We start from the raw sequence: 16,901 nt of genomic DNA, 5'->3' as shown, positions 1-16,901 counted from the left end.
GAATAGAACCACTGTAAGGCAGTGCCTCCCACTTCCATTCCATGGAGCTTGTCCAAGAGGCATCTAAAGCTGGTGGGAGCACTGGGAGAATCAATAGGTCCTCACTCCCCCTGTCTTTATCCCAAGCAGGTCATCATTCAGGGCAACTAAGGCCATTTTTGGTACCGAATCTTAGCTTGAAATCAGACTGAAATGAGTCCAGATAATCAGTTTCCCCCAAGAACACTTGAAGCTGCTCAACCACCACACGCTCAAGCACTTTGTCCAAAACGGGGATATTTGCAATGAGGTGGTAGTTGTTATATGCCTCTCAGTCTGAAGAGGTCCTCTTCATGAAAGGATGCATCACAGCCTTTTTAAAGGCAGAAGACACAATCCCCTGCCATAATGAGGCACTTACTGCCTCCTGGACCAATTAAGTCAATCCACCCCTAAAAGAGCTTATCAACCATGATGTGCAAGGGCCAAGAATACACAGGATGGGACAGACTGATTCAAGCATCTTATCCACAACAACTGAAATGGATCCTCCAGAACCTGACTAAATGATGCACTGGACACCTCTCTGGCCTCTGTAAAATTTGTAGCATCAAGTTCCAATCAAATACCAGTGACTTTCTCCTCAAAGTGATTGTTCAGGCAGAAGTGGCAGTAGGTCTTTGAGTAGCTTGCGTCTTGACAGTCCTAGGTACAGAAGAACAGCTCAATAGCCAGTGGAGGAAACCACACAATGATAGTAGTACAGATAATCTGGGGTCAAAGTTAACCTTCCTGGGAAAGGTGGAGGGAGGAAGAAGAGAAAAGACATAAGTTCAGGAGGGTGGGGAGAAGAGTTTGAGCTCTCCTGGCTTCCTGCCTGTTCACCTGTACGCTCCAAGGGGGAGAACAGAGTGTTCTGCATAGCAGAGGAAGACGACCTTTAGCCTTGAACCTCGTACAATCAGCCACATCCAGCTCAAAAAAAATGCTGCCTCGGTGCTAAACTATATAATACAGATAGCCCATCATCAGAAACTGAAATCTGTTAGCATTCCAAAGATGTCATTCAAGGAGATCTTCATGAGTAAGCAACCATACTTGCAAGCAAAGCCCACTTCTTACTTCCTGATGACCAATATCTCAAAACAAAGAAAGTGCAATCAGAAAAATGGAGGGAGGATGAAGTGTGAAATGCTCCTAGTGTGACAATCAGATATTTTCAGCATTTACAGAATTCCCTCTTCCAATGAGTTACATGTAACATCTAGTTTGGGCTTCAGATGGGATATTTTGATCCAGATCAAAATATCAAGGGGAGGAAGAAACGAACTTCTGCCCAGTCCCCATCTTCTAATGCAGCTCCTGGGAGGAGATTTTTTGCTGGGAGGAAAACATAACAGAGAAGGAATGAAACTCCTGATTCACACCTATCTGATCCTGAAGCTGCTTGGGCTTTCCTAGCGCTATTTGTGTAACGAAAACATGCATCTTAAGTCACATATGAATTGTGCCAATTGTAGTTTTTTCTCCCTGCAGGGCTGAAGAGAATTTAATTGAGCCAAGTGATGCTCTATATACCTTAAGGCAAAGGGTGGGGAACATTTTTTGCCCCAAGAGTTATATGCAACTTCCGATTGCGTACTAGGGTCACGTAGGCAAGCTAATGTGTGTATGCACACACAATTCACTACACACATAGGAGGGTAGCTTCAAACCTCTGCTCTTTGTCTTCTACGATCAGGGGACATAGGGGGGGTCAGATCACTATTTGCTTGCTGAAGCTGCATCCCCAGAAATGCTAGAGAATCATTTTTACAAATAAGGAATGTATTCCTCATGGGAGAGCTTCGGAGGACTGCATATGGAAAATTTGCATTTTGTAGTCCAAAAAAGTAACTTTCCAAGCTCCTCTCCCCTTTCTCATACATAGCAGCTTGGCTTGAAAAAATGCCTCCTGTTAACTTCACTTGGGAGCCAGTTTCAACAAATATTATGTTTGAAAGAGTATCTTCCACTGGCTGTACTCGGAGGCTGTCTCCCATGAAACATAACAGCTTCAGGGAATAGGATGAAGGATGGTCAGGGACTGTGGACTGCCAGTCTCCCCCACCCCTAACTCCCTGCAGCAAAGATCTGCAGCAAAAGTAGAGTCCAGCCTGAACAAATAGAATGCTTTAGGAGCATGTGGTTCTTTCCAGGAAAGAAAGGACTGAGTTCAGTGGCCATATCTGAATAGATTTAACCAGCTGAAGACTTGTGCAAACCCAATCTATGTTAGATAGTGGAGGTCAGTAAAAAAAAAAAAACATAGCTCTTGTTCCAGCCGTCCCCCTCAAATCACTGACTGTCTTGTAAACATGACAAGAAACAGAAGCATTGGTGGCTTCCAGTTTCTTCCAGTTCATTTTATAATCTGCTTTAATTTCTTTAAATGCTACTTTTTAAAGACTCTAGCATGATTGGTCAGGCATTCTGGAACTTGTAGTCCCCAAAAGGTGGCATTTCTAGTCTCTGTTCTGTGTTGTATATCAAAAACCTGGCAGGACAGTATGTATTGACTGCACCAAAATGACAAACCGATTCTGATTTCTGGGAATTCCTTCCAGAGTCTTATGGTATTCCTCTGCTTGCTGCTGCTGCTTTTTCTAAATTTCCCCTAGGATAACAGGTACAGTTATCCTTGGAACATAAACAGACAAAGCCTGGCTTTTAGCTATAATTGGGAAGAATTATTCCCCACTCCATTGCCCTCAAAAGGTAGCAACAAATTAAGGCTTTCATGCTATTTTACAAGTCTTGCTTTATATAAAATATTTGTGGGTTTTGTTCATTTTTTTAAAGAGCAGCATATCTTTAATCATGTAATATAGAACAAGGCTTCTACATTGGCTGAGCAATGCATTTTCAACTTAGGTTAAGCTGAATTTGAGCTGGAAGAGAGGCAGAATGAGAGTCGACTGCCCTTTAATGAGCTTTTAATATAAGAACTAGAAATACAAACCAGCTTCAACACAACCTAAAACCTGAAGTACTTACAGTACAATACTGTATACCGTCACAAGGCTATCTAACACACATTCTAAAGCACAGCATCTCTTCTCCTCAGCTTATGATTTAAGAGGAGCATCGGCAAGACAGTTTTTAAAAGTTTAAAAAGTAGAAATAAGTCATATTTTGTATGACGTATAAAATCTGAGGTAGAAAGAGCACAGACTGTCTTTGCTGCTCCCATTTGTTCTGTGTAGGTATTCTGCTAGCAGCAACTATGGATATGTTAAATTTCTGGATTTCTACCTTGTTTTCTACAAGTGGCTTTTAGCTTCTACTTCAGCTGAGTGGGGGGAAAAGTTGTTTTGATGCCATTTGTTGAAGAGGACCAGGAAAGCTAAAGCCCTAAGGTCTTGTGCAGCCCTTGACCCAGTTTCAAAAACTCTCTGTAATAATCATCTCACTTCTGCAAGAACAAGGTGGCTGGATTCGGGGAGGAAGAAACAAAAGCGAAGAGAAGGGTGTGCCAGCTTATATCCTTTTGGCTCAGTCTTGATTTTGACCAGATTATACCCAAAGAAATAATTTCTCCATAAAAAAATTCACCTTTGTTCTAGATACTTAAATTATCATGTCTTGTTTTCCTCCCTCTGTGGAGTCCCAATTCTCTCTTTGGAATACTGCAGCTATGACTTCCAGATAATCGACATCCCACCTCCTGAGATTTTAGGGCTGAAACCTTAAACCAGGAATAGGTGCTTGTGATGTCACAGAAATAAGGCAGGCAGAGTTGGGAATTGAGACAGAACTGCTTCAGAGTCAGCCCCTTATGGGAAAAGGTGTGAGAGGAATCCAGGTAAATGGCTCCATAACGTGAGTAAAACCTGGCCAATTAGATAATGTGGCAACTCAGAACTGGGGGAAATCTATCTCCTGATGGTCAGAGAGATGGCAAAATATATGCAGCAGCTGCAGGACTCGTTTTAGGGCATGCATCCCACATCCCACCACCTGGAGATTCAGGTATAACAATTCCCTGGAACGTCAGTTGGTGACCTAAGACCTGGTAACCCTAATTGCTTCTACTGTTCTACGCTGCTCCTGATTGACTCCACAAAATCTTAAAACAGTTTACAAAGCACAAAGAAATAAGCTCGCATTAACGTCCTCAACCATGAGCTTGAATTTAGATTTGCTTCACCCCCTTCACAGCAATAGGCATTGAGTTAGGGAGACCCTCTCCCTGATTAGGTCTCTGAGCAAAACTCAGATGATGGGAAGGGTGGGCAGGGCCCTAATTTTCTGGGAAGGGGAAGTGTTTTGTTGTTATTGTTTGGTGGTGGTGGTAGGGCTTGCAGTTGTGATAGCCGTCTCTCTCTCTCTCTCTCATTTTCACATTTGTTTATTTTTACTCCTGTGACTAGCAGTGACCATGGGATGCACTCCTCTCAGCACCTACCGTTTGTGCACCTATACAATGTCTTTGTTGTGGGTGATGGAGAGGATTAGCGGCTCTGAGGAGGTGATGACCCCTGCTTTCTCCATAGAAGCTTCCACACCATGAAGCTGCAAGTGTATCCACACTACACAATTATAGGAGTTTGATACCACTGTACTGGCCATGGCTTTATCCTAGGGAAACTTGAGATTTTGATTTCATAAAGTACTTGGATTTCTCTGGTTAGAGAGCACTTGTACACCGTCCAGACCTGCAGCAAAGAAATTTAGGCACCTCACCAAACTATAAATCCCTGGAATCTATGGCGGAGCCATGATGCTTAAAATTGTTTCAGATTTCTATATAAGCGCATAGTGAAGTAATGCTGTAAAAGGGAGTGAAATATGCATTTTGTTCATTAGTGCTCCTCCAGAAGTATGCTGAGAGGTGCTAGCAAATAATGAATGAAATAAGGTAATACAGCAACAAACCCAGCCACTTTATGGACACCAAATCCCTAGATGACGGCTAAAAATAAGGAAGAGTTTTGTGTACACATCTCAAGCTCTAAATATCAAACCAGAAGAAGCTAGGCTAAATCTGTGGAAAACAAAAGTAATACACTTTGAAGAGTGGATGAATGCTGAAGAGTGTCTCCCACCAGGACAAGACTCTAGCTGGGCCACTTGGAAGTCACTGGATAGACTCCAAAGCAAAGTAGGAAGATTAAGGAGTAAATGAGTAAAATGGAGATACTTGGATACAGGGCAGATTTTCTGTGACTGTGGAGAAGTTCAATCAATGCAGCACTTATATGTATGCAATTTATGCCCCACCACATGTACAAAAGAACATCTAGCAAATAGCCAAGACTACGCTATTGAAGTAGTCCTCTTCCAATTAAAAATAGTCTAATTATCTTAACTTTTTAATTTGTTTTTAACTTTACCTATATTTCACATATAGTACATCCATAATTTTAAATTGTGCAACACTCTGATATTAATAAAGAAAGAAAGAATGTATGATCTGATTCTTGGTGGTCATCTAAGGTTATGTGTATTTTGACCAGTCTTGTTCTCTGATGTCCTTGTGAAACTGAACTTAAAACAATGTAAGTCATTCATTTTGCAACAGAGTTATAGTTGATTCTCTTTACCTGACATACAATATACAGGACGTGCTTTACTTCTCCTATGCAGCTTCAATATGCTTGTTTTTTGTACCCTAAAAAAAAGGATTCCACTCAAGGGTATGGTGTCAAAGACACAGGAAAAATCTCCGCAATTGGAAAAAACAATAATATTTGCTTTACTGGATGATTTACTGTCCCTACCATGATGCAGTAAATATTAAACACAGCATTCTTTTAAACACAGCATTTAACATGCTAACTAAATGGTTTCAAAAGTGTAACAACTTGTCATTTATTTGTAATAAAACAGGTGTTATGATTTATTCATAATAATAAAATGAGCTAGGAACAAATGTAAAAAAAATGACATACAGCTTTGAAAGTCTGCGTTGCAACTGACCTCAAGTGGATTTATCCAGCTTACATCTTTCCTGTCTAATACATGAAGACAACTCTCCATAACAGAAGCCGGAGCAGTTATTTGACTTTACTCGTAGGTCAGTTGCATTTCAAAGATGCTCCACTGAGGGTAAATAGTGTTGGTGGCTATCATGGATGCACTTGTATCAGATAAGTAGCTTCCTGTTCCTTACCTTCCATTGCCACTTCTAGTACAAAAATTATAGATCATGAATCTGACAATTTTATGATTCCTCCTCACCAGCCCAGGTAGTCCTTCAGTTGTAAACCCCCAAACTAACATATCCATTCTCCACTATATTTCCATTCCATGCTTTACAACTGTTTATGCATTCCCAGTATGTTAGGAGAAAAAAGTGATTGCCAATTCTGTTTTTTTTTTTTTTTGGTAAGGATGAAAAAAAAAATACTCTGTGCGCATCTGATTTGCATTTGAAACTTACAGTATAGCACCATCATGATGACAGGATTGAAACAGCTTCGGCTGTTCTATTTCTTAGCATGTTTACTTGGCAATAAGCACCATTTTGTTAGTAGAAAACAATTAAAATATGAATTTTAGATTGAAAATAAGAAAAATTAGCATCAGTAATACTGTAAAATACCTTCTGGCTACTTCTCAACTATAAAATGCTTTTTTTTTTCAAAATAAAAAAAACAAACCCAATAAAAAAGGATGGGACAATAACCAATGTCAGTTCCAGTAGACTTAGTATGACTTTGCTAGCTCAGGTCCCCCATCATATGCCACTGTCTCAGTGGTCACATGGTGACACCACGGGCCATGGGGGTCCAGACATTTGGTGCAAAGGTTAATCCTAGCTATACCACCAACAGGATACATGGAAGAATGCTTTCAGACAGAGAATCCTGTGAGCATAGCGGAGAGTGACAGGTTGATCATTGAGCTTCCTAATGGTGGAGAACAGTGCTGGCATCCATCTCTATTTTCTCAAATAAGCACCAGCAGATTCATGTCTTATTGGCATTGCTGGATGGAGAATAACAGTGGGGAGCATGGTTTGTTATTTTGGGGCTATATGGGTCAACTTCTCCCTGAATCCAGCAGGGGCCCACAAAGCTCAGCCAGCCCAGAATAGCAAGATAAGAGGATCATTAGGAACAATGTCCTTTGGCCCCTGCGTTTCCGCCTCCTTGTATCTCTTTCCTTCCATCAGTTCCATAAACAACTCAGTCCCAACAGCTATACGATTTTTTTGTCCTGCTGACTGAGCAGCTGGAAGACACAGTAGGGGATGAGGGCAACTGCTGCCAAGGGCACAGCAGCGCTCTTGCAAAAGGAGAGCAGGTAGAAGAGCAGCTCCACCTTGGCTGGAGGCTTGAAAGAGTCAAAGAGGTGCAGGATGAGAAGTGAAGCAACAATGCAACCCAGCCGGAAGGTCCTCTGCTGCCCTTGCTTTCCTTTGCAGCTTTCCATGTACATTGGGGAGTTGAGGGCCAGGCCAAGCCCGAAGAGCACACCCAAATTGCGCAATAGACCAGCAAAAGGTGTGGTGTCCAGGTGGACCCATTCTGGATTGTCACACCACCTCTTGGCCTTTTCCAAAGTCCACAGGAGGTCCACACCCAGCACTTTGAGGAGCAGGTAGAAGCCCAGGGCAAAGGAGAAGAGGAAAAGGGTGGTGCCCAAATACCTCCGTAGGCTGGCATCATAGATGGAGTGTATGCGCTGGAACAACTCAGCCACCAATATGCCTGGATTAAGAAGAGAACAGCACGTAAGTGCTTTCAGGTTATCAGCTGAGCAACACAGTTTGCAATCCATTCCAATAATGTAGTCTTTCCTTGAAAATGTTGCCTTTTTAAAACTACAGCTCCCAGAATCCCACAATAAACATGGCTAGTTGACATGCTGGCTGTTAAATAGGGTAATAAACTGTCTGTAAATACAGTGGTGCCTTGCAAGACAAATGCCTCGCAGGACAAAAAAACTCGCAAGACGAATGGTTTTGGTAATGGGGTTGATGATTCGCAAGACTAATGTTCCTGTGGCTGTGGTAATGGGGCTGTGCTTCTCAAGATGAATGTATTCTGTTTTTTGTTCCTGCCTCATGTTTGCTGATTTTTAAATATTTTTCTATGATGTTTTAAAAGTTAAAGTGTTTTGATTGAAATTTTTGAAATCATCTGCACAATATGTACGGCTTTAAAGAGCACTTAATAAACCCTTTGTAAACCAAATTTGACTTTGTTCTGACTTTTTTGCCCATAGGAACGCATTAATTAGATTTCAATGCATTCCTATGGGAAAACGCGTTTCGCAAGACGAATTTTTCGCAAGACAACATTAACAGCGGAACGAACTAAATTTGTCTTGCGAGGCATCACTGTATATGGGTGTCCTTCTTAGAAAGAGCAGACATTCCCCCCACCCTCAGTCATGGTGGGATCCAGGTCCTTTGACAGAGCAAGTGGGGAGATTTGAGATATAAAAAGTTGAGATCTAGAAACCCTAGAAGAGATGCAGAGCAGGACTCTACAGGCATCTTACAGCTTCCCAGGACTTTACTCAGGGGCCTGCTCTAGTTTTGTTCACTGGAAGCCATGCAACAATATGATGCTTGCCAGCAGATACTAGATACTGTTGTGCAGATACAGCTTTACAAAACATCTATGTAAGCATCCTATAACAATTTAGGTGTAAGGAGCAAAGGGATTCCACTCACCTGAGAAAACACCAGCAATCACTTGGTGGGGAAAATGGGCAGCGATGAAGACACGAGACAGACAGACACAGATTTGGATGGCCCAGAAAGTGGCCCACAGCACCGCCTGCAAGAAGCTGCAAAAGGAGACACCACAAAACAGAAGGTATGGACACACCATCAAGCCAGATGGTAACCTTTTTTTTGTCTCCTAAAGGCACTTGTGAGTTTAAGAACTCATTTCATTCTCTGCTGCCTAGTGTCGGGGAGCTTTGTGCTGTGGGCTCTGGAAAACTTAGAGCGGATTACTGTCTAGTTTGCATTTGGTGAGATCTGCATGTTATATGAAAGGAGAACTCTCAACACTTTGCTGAGTTGCAGATGAAGGCTGCAAATACACAGTCAAACACCGTGGGATTTGCTCTGCTTATAAAATAGGGAAACTCAAAGTATTGTAACTGAGCATATGACGTAAAGGCTGATTCAAATTGGTCCGGCTCTTTTTGCTCCCAAACTGGCTCCTCCCCACCAACACCACCACTGGAGGGCTTGTATTTTTTTTCAAGCTGGAATAATTTGAACAGCCTTTTTTTTCTGTGCGGTTGATTGTGGTATGTTTTTGTAAAGACTGGGAGGGTCCTGTCTCCGGAGAGCAAACCCTGGTTCTACTCTCAGTGTTGCCACCTGCTCATTACTTCAGGCATTCTCTGATAGTAGGAAAGCTTAGAAATGCATCTCTTAATTCATAGCCCAATTAATTATAAAGAAAATGAAATTTCTCTTTTCAAAGGCAGACTTTGTCCTTAGACTGGGAAAGATGTTTCCTGGTGATGCAGTGAGGGGCTAGCCAATGAGAGCCATGCACAAGTAGCTTCTATTTCAGAAAAGTTTTCCAAAACATGACCCCGAAGCAAGAGTGGGAAAAGCGCAGTGCTCCTGAAGTTGTTTGAGAGGGACTCCCACCACTTCTCACCATTGGCTATGTTGTCTAGGACTGAGGGAAGTTCCAGTCCAACAACATTGTGAGGGCTATCCTTCAACTATGGTCTGCTATCCTAAGGATGATAATAGGTACATTTCCACTGACTGAGGTGAGGGGGGGTGGAATGTTCCATTGCTGTCCCTCTGCACTGAAGAAGATGTTACCTCTATTCACACCTGAGGGAGCTGCCTTTGTTTCTGCAGCAGCTGCAGACAATTTTAGTGTCAATGCATATCCAGGAAGTATCTGTGTTCACATAGAGTTGGAGTACAACTCCCACAATCCCGCAGCCAGCATAGCCAAAGAGGGCATTGCTGACAGGATTCTGGGAATGTTAGTCCTAAAGAAAGGAATTCTTCCAAGTTCTGCTCTTGGTATCTTTCTGTTTTGACACACAGACCTTGGTCTGGAGAGAAGGATGAGCTGCTTAAGGCTTACCTCTTTCCTTCTGAGAGCTTTTGAGTCCTGCAGGTAGAAATGGAAGGACATGCCTTCCTTCCCTTCTGTGTAGTCCTTATCTGCATAATTTGGGTTAGGAGTTGGGGTTCTTCCTATTTCTCCTTCAATAATGGAAGCATCTGGAGCAAGACTAGCCTGAGTTTGCATCACAATACTAATGTTTCCTGAGGCCCAATATATCTGCCATCACTACCCTTCGTTCTTGAAAACTAACTCTTGTTCCTTCAGATGGCGATGCTTACCGATATTTCCATGATGGCTGCTTCTTCCCCAGGATGATGGAAAGGATAGCTGTAATCATCACATAATACACACCAGCTGCACCCATTGCATGGCCAGAGGGGCTCCCTGAATTAGAAGAAAGTTCATAGAATTTGGCTCTCAAAGCAATTTGCCATCTGCAAGCCTTGTCAAAAAATACATCACCAGAGGGAAATTGACAGCCAACCCAAGACATTTTGATGACTGAGGCAAAGTAGAAAATACTGTATCCCCAAGTCATGGTGTGGAGTATATACAGTAATAAATTAAAAAGCTATTCATGTTCTGCCCCTTTGTGACACTCCCAATCAGCTACCTCTCTTTGCCCAAGGGTAGAGCTGGCCCTCTAGATAGGCATCACCTATAACTGTCTGTGTTTCCAAAGGAAGCAAGCCACCTAGAGTGGTCGCATAGACCAGATGGGTGGGATACAAATCAAAGAAATAAGTAATTAAATAAATAAAGGCGCAGAGAAGCCGAAGCCTGAATCACTGCAGGCCTTTATAGACATACCCATAACCCTTCCAACACCTAGGAAGCTTGCTAAAACTGGAATTCCAAGTATTATATTCCAGAACAGCTGAAAAAAATCTGCTTTGGGATAGCTTTGAGGGCTTCCAGGTAGGGCTTTGATTATGCAATTGCCTTGCCTCGTTCATGAACTTTTGGGAACTGGGGGGTGGGGAGGGGTTTCACATGACTTTTATGAACCTTTTCGATTTGTAACCCTTTGTGTTTTCCCATCACTACTTCTGTTTTCTTACTAAAGATAAATCAGGAAGGAGGAGAAAACAGAAAAATTACACAATTATCTTTTGACTGGTGGTGCTAAGAGCCATTTATCTGGAAGTAACCTTTGTTTCTGGAGGCTAAACAGGAATTAAGAAAAATGTGTGTATTATTAGCCTGGATTTTAATCTGTGATTGTTTAAGGGGAAAGGTTCATGTAGCATTCTGCTGACTGCTCTTTGTTCTATTTTTATATTTATCGTATTTGTTGTTGTTTAAGTATATCCTGCTACTTTAATCAGGGGAGGAAATGCAGCTGTGAAAAACTACATGGTTGCAACTGTCATGATTTGGTAGGGACTAGCATATAAAATTACAAAGGACCATAAGGCATATGGGATTGTTTCAAACTCAAGAAATGATGTACGTAAATCAAATTTTTACAAGCTCATTCCCTCCACATCTTTTGAACTACACTATCCACCAGCACCAGTCAGTACAAATAATGGTAATGGTGAGGGAGGATAGGAAGTAGGCTGAAAAATATTGGAGGGAAGAGGTGGATGAGGGGAGACTGGCTTAGACTACTTCAATCTCTTGTTAACAAGATGGTGCAGTGTTGATGCAGTAAGGGCTATGTAACTCAGTGTGTTCAATGCAGAACACCCTCTTTCCTTTTAGAAAAATCTCAAACGTCCTAGAAAATACTTCATGCAAAATTTTGGGGACCTCCTGCCAGTCACAGTAGGCGGTGCTATGCCAACAAAGACATGGTGTAAACAAGGTAACTTCTTTTCTTTGGATCCCTTCCCCCCCCACCCCAAATGATCTGCCACTGATAACTGAGCTGAAATACTGTACATAGCTTGTACAAGTAAAAAAAAAATACTGTATACACATTGTTTCAAATTAGATTCCTACACACTCATTAAAGTGGAACTTATTTGCTGAGCCTTGCTCCTATATTTCAAATCTCACCTGGGCCAGTTTCACAAGTAACTGGGAACTGCTGGATGGTAGGGGCTGAGATGTTGTGGTAGAAAGTGGTCTCGTGTACCCACCAATACGGTCTCTGCCCAAACAGGATCCTGCAGGAAAAAAAAGGGGAATATAAGAGACTTCTGGTATTCAACAAAAGGAATGAGGAATGGTTTCCCTGCAAGAAAATTTTCTAAAACAAAGTTATATGTTCACATCACTTTGTGGACCCATAGGTACAGACTGAAGACACATGCCCCCCACCCCGGTCTGATATGCTCATGTGTTAACGTCGAGAACAGAATAGGCATAGACCTCAGATTGGCCTGTTCCACTTCATTAATGGGATTTTTTTTCTAGTTGCCATTTTTGAGGGCAGCTATACTGCACTTAGTTCACCAAAGTCATGGCAGGGGGGCAACTGTTAACCTTCCCTCATCTGATGGTCCCAGCAAGATTGCTGTATGCTGTTGACGTTGTAGAACGCAGAAGAAAAGAGTAGTGTGGAATCGTGTTCCCTCCAGGCCACTGTAATGGCAGGATTTACATACTAAAAGAGAGTGGGTCGTCCATAGTGGTTAATTTCTTTCAAAAAGAGTCACCAGGGTCCACACTTTCCCTGAGCCATGATTTTTGAGCTAGAAGGGTTTCCTTTTTAACCCCCAGTTTGCTATGGATGCTCTTAGTGAGACAAATCTGTATTCCAAACAACATGGCATCTGTTGGAGCTGCATCCAAATGAAGAAGAAGCTTCACCCAGCAAGAGCTTAAGAAGAGGGCATGCTACTTACCACTTGAATACAAGGTTCAGCCAGTCGCCAATCACAGCCACCCAAATGAGCTTGATCCCGACGCCTTCGCAGAGGTGGAACCAGATAGGAAACAGGACAAAAAAGGTGTTTCGGAGGTCGGCAGCAAACGAGACAAAGAGGAACCAATCCTGAGATCCTGGGTAGCTTGTTTGGAGGTAGTGTGTGGCTTGGATGCCTGAGTGATGAAGAACGTCCATGTTGGCTTCTATTCTATCAGCAACAACTGAGCGAGGAAAGTATTTTCAGCTGTGCTGAGGCTGTACTGCGCCCTTACACCGCTCTCCCGGCTGCCTTTTATTCTTGCTTCTCTATGGCGGCTTGAGCTTTGGACCCAGAACCACTTTGTTCACAAAAACAGCTCCTGATCAAAGGTGCTTCCCCCTCCGCCCCTACTTGGGACAAACAAGTTGAAAGAGACTTATGTAAGAGGAACAAACAAGCCATTTGAACAGCCTGTTGTCATCAAGGTAAATGTGTTGTGCCACTTTCAGCATAGCACGAAAACCTAACTCTGCTCCCTTATCACCCAGATAGAAGAAGCGTTGTGGTTTTAGTCGACACATATCCTCATCACCAGCATTTTTGATTGACAGAGGAATACCACTATGAGGGAATACAAATCTCTGAGCTGAACTTTTCCAGATTTAAGTACGGCTCACACAAAGGGACCAAAAGGCTCCTATCTCCTGAAAAGGCAATTTCCGCAATTCAGTTAAAAAATGCTTGTCAAAATCAGTTGGAATATAAAAGATCAGATACACGCAAACTTTCCAGTGATGATTCTACAAATTTATTTGACCGTGACAGCTGAAATTTATTTCCTAATATACGATCTAAGATCGCAACATCAATTAATGCCAGTTAATGACTCACACTTTAACCACATGTGTGCAGACACAGCTATAGGGGCTAATGTATAATAATAATGTAAAAATCTTCTTTTCATGCATTTCTTAATGTTTCCTTATTAGAAAGAGAATAATTTCTTTTCAGTTAAATTTTCTGAGAATTTATGAACGTTCAGATTTATTTGCATTTGGAATGGAAAGAATATGTGTGTGTGGGAAATCTCATGTGGAAGAAATTGAAATTAGTGGACTAACCCATTCATGCACGTGAATTTCATAGTTTAACTCTTTTAGAAATCTGAGCTTGGATGGCTATTTATTTGAAGTAGTGCTGAATTAGGGTTGCCAACTCTCTTTTTTCCCCCTCATCTTTAATACATACATGGCAGGCAGGCACAACATTGTCATCTCCATAATGGGAAAAACAGTAGTAATTGAATTTGGCCATTGCAAATAGGTGCGAATTTACTTTCAATTCATACTTTAGGAATTTGCAAAAATTCACAAATCATATACTTGGAATGAATAGAACCTGAGATTCTGTTTTTAAAGCAAATCTGGTGAGTGAGGGCAGGGGGAAGCAAACCTGACAGATTTTTCAATTTTTTTGTAGTGGCCACACACAGAATCTGAAAACTGCAATGATATAATACTTTAACCTTCTCTTTTCAAAATTAGCTTGGGCCTTCTGGCCTTCTCTTGGACACCTTCTGCTTAGAGCAGAACAATGATTATTCCAAAATTTTCAGAAATCTATCAGGTTTAGAACACCCTTTAAGGCACAATTGTATTTCCTTTTTTAAGAGTGTATCTCTTCAGGCATGTAAATCTTTTAGTACTACTTGCCTGAGAAATCAGACAAGCAGATAATGTCTTGATATGTCTCACCTGACCCATTTTTAAAAAGGAAGATTGCTCAATGCAGATTGAGGCAAGCCCATATTAGGAAAAACAGGCAATCTTCATACAGAATCAACATCTTATCTAGTAATTTGAGAAATAATTTCATGAAAATGGTTCTCCCCTAATTTTGCTCTGCACTTTGTTGATTTCTTCAGCATATTTACTTGGAAGTGTGTCTCACTAAGCTGAAAACTATTTGCTTCTGGTCTGAATTTTTAAATATTGTAAATTTTGTTCACTTCCTATCTAAAAACATGGCATAAGACATCTTGTCAAGAGTCCATCACTTTTAGATAAGCTTTGAATAAAACACCTTCTGATTTTTAAATTTTACTTTATTTTATTTTGCAATATGTCCTTGTTTATTTATTTATTTATTTGTTTATTTATTTTCTTTAAAAATCCCAACATAGCCAACAATTTATCCGAATAGTTTTAGTTTTAAAATAAAGTTGCATGGAATGGCATATTTAAACTGTATTTCCAATAAGTGTTTGTCAATCACAATATTTCTTTGAGGAGTGATATCGCTTCGTAAACAAAACAAGCAGCCAGAGAAACAACCCATTCAAATACAAGCATGTGTTTTTCGTCAAGTATACAACTGCTGTATGTACAAGGAAAGGATACTGCTCTGTTTCAAAGCGGCAGCATTTTTAATTTTCCTCAATTCAAAACACTCATTGAAGTAAAGTTTTGTATGAAATAGAAAATGGTCAACTTATTCTGACATTCTGTGATCACACACGCAAAAAAAGAATTTAACCCCAGCTCCTCCTCTAGGCCAGAACATAACAAACTATTTTGACATTGGTGAAACAATTGAAAATTGGTTCTTGTTAATTCATCACAGCTTCACAATTTAGAAGAGTTACTTTTTTACTACATTTCCAAGAAGCCCCTGGCCAGTATGACCAATGTCCCAGCAGCCTAAGGAATTCTGGGAATTGTGGTCCAAACTAACATTTCCAAGACATCTAAGAATGTAGGCATAAAGCATGTTTTATTTTGAACATGAAGCATGTTTCCCTGGTTATCTGATCACTCGCTCTCTGCAAACATGAATTCCAAACCTGAAGATAAGACATGGCTTAGTGTTCTCGAACACAGCAGGCCTGTTAGCTGTTGCACTTTGAACACTAATGGTTTGTATGTTTTCAGATTGCTTTTGACCTTCTACTGCAGCAATGTCCAGTGTCTTGGCCCATGGCCAGTTTATGTCAAGCAAAGACACTGTACTGGCTCAAATTAATTTGTATATGTGAAACTTCAACCAGTGTTCTTGATGCATCACAAATGCCAAATTCTGACCCTCTAAACTAGTGTTATGACCATGAATCAGTATAAATGCCGTTTAATTGCTGGAAATCTATTGTGTTCCCATAAGTAAGTACACAAACATGCCACATATATTCAAAGGCTTTTAACTAAGCAAGTTTTGTTGCTATTTGTGCATGAGCCTCTGCAAATAAACTGGCCTTCCTTCCCATCCACCCCATTGCTGGTTCAACAGGTGCACAGGAGGTTATGAGCACACCCTTATAAGTATCTCATGACTTAGGCCCTCTCCCCACAGGGAAGTTGGATTAAGCCCTGGCAAAGTGTCTGGTTTTCCACAGCCAGTTGGAAATGGAAAGTTGCAATTCCACACAGAATGTACTGTTTTGTTCTCCACAAGGACCCTACAGAGCTTCTTTCTGCCCCTGTCATGATCCCAAATATGTTTACGTAGATGTTAAGTCACACAGGAAGGAAGCTGCATGTGAGAAGTAGGAAATTCTTCAAGGAAAATGATAGTTCAAGGCAGGGTGTGTGCCTGTTTTCTAGCTGTGCTTGTATTTTATGTGCTTTACTAATGGTATGGTGTGTTTTCCCCCAATCAAGGGTGACTTTTAACTGCCCTGGAAATACAGCATGTGCACTGAAGGTCTGGATATAAATCTGTAGTTGTTATTTAGTCATGTCCGACTCTTCGTGACCCCATGGACCAGAGCACGCCAGGCCTTCATGTCTTCCACTGCCTCCCGGAGTTGGGTCAAATTCATGTTGGTAGCTTCAATGACACTGTCCAACCATCTCATCCTCTGTCATCCCCTTCTCCTCTTGCCTTCACACTTTCCCAACATCAGGATCTTTTCCAGGGAAAATCTGTATAAATCTGTAGACCAAGTAAATAAATACTGGAATCTAGAGACTAAAAGGTAAAGTGAGTCAGTAAAGAAAACAAGTCTTTACTTCTCAGTCATAAAACAAAGCATGCTAAAATCAAAATATCTAAGTGGGGAAAATCACTTGGGAGGGGC

At 41.3% G+C, this 16,901-nt stretch overlaps 1 protein-coding gene across 1 annotated transcript; it reads right to left on the bottom strand.

The window, feature by feature from the left end:
* Positions 1-5,692: 5,692 nt before the first annotated feature.
* LOC110080299 (glucose-6-phosphatase catalytic subunit 1) lies at positions 5,693-13,899 on the bottom strand. Its single transcript, XM_020796088.3, has 5 exons — positions 12,827-13,899; positions 12,036-12,145; positions 10,310-10,415; positions 8,648-8,763; positions 5,693-7,676 (listed from the first exon to the last, which is right to left on the bottom strand). The coding sequence occupies exons 1-5, from the start codon at positions 13,042-13,044 to the stop codon at positions 7,165-7,167; spliced, it is 1,062 nt and encodes a 353-aa protein (XP_020651747.3). The 5' UTR covers positions 13,045-13,899; the 3' UTR covers positions 5,693-7,164.
* Between the last annotated feature and the right edge of the window lie 3,002 nt (positions 13,900-16,901).

The sequence above is a fragment of the Pogona vitticeps genome, chromosome 6 (assembly GCF_051106095.1).
Source record: "Pogona vitticeps strain Pit_001003342236 chromosome 6, PviZW2.1, whole genome shotgun sequence".
NCBI lineage: Eukaryota > Metazoa > Chordata > Lepidosauria > Squamata > Agamidae > Pogona > Pogona vitticeps.
The sequence above is the reverse complement of the archived record's forward strand: the minus strand, read 5'-3'. Positions and strand labels throughout refer to the sequence as shown.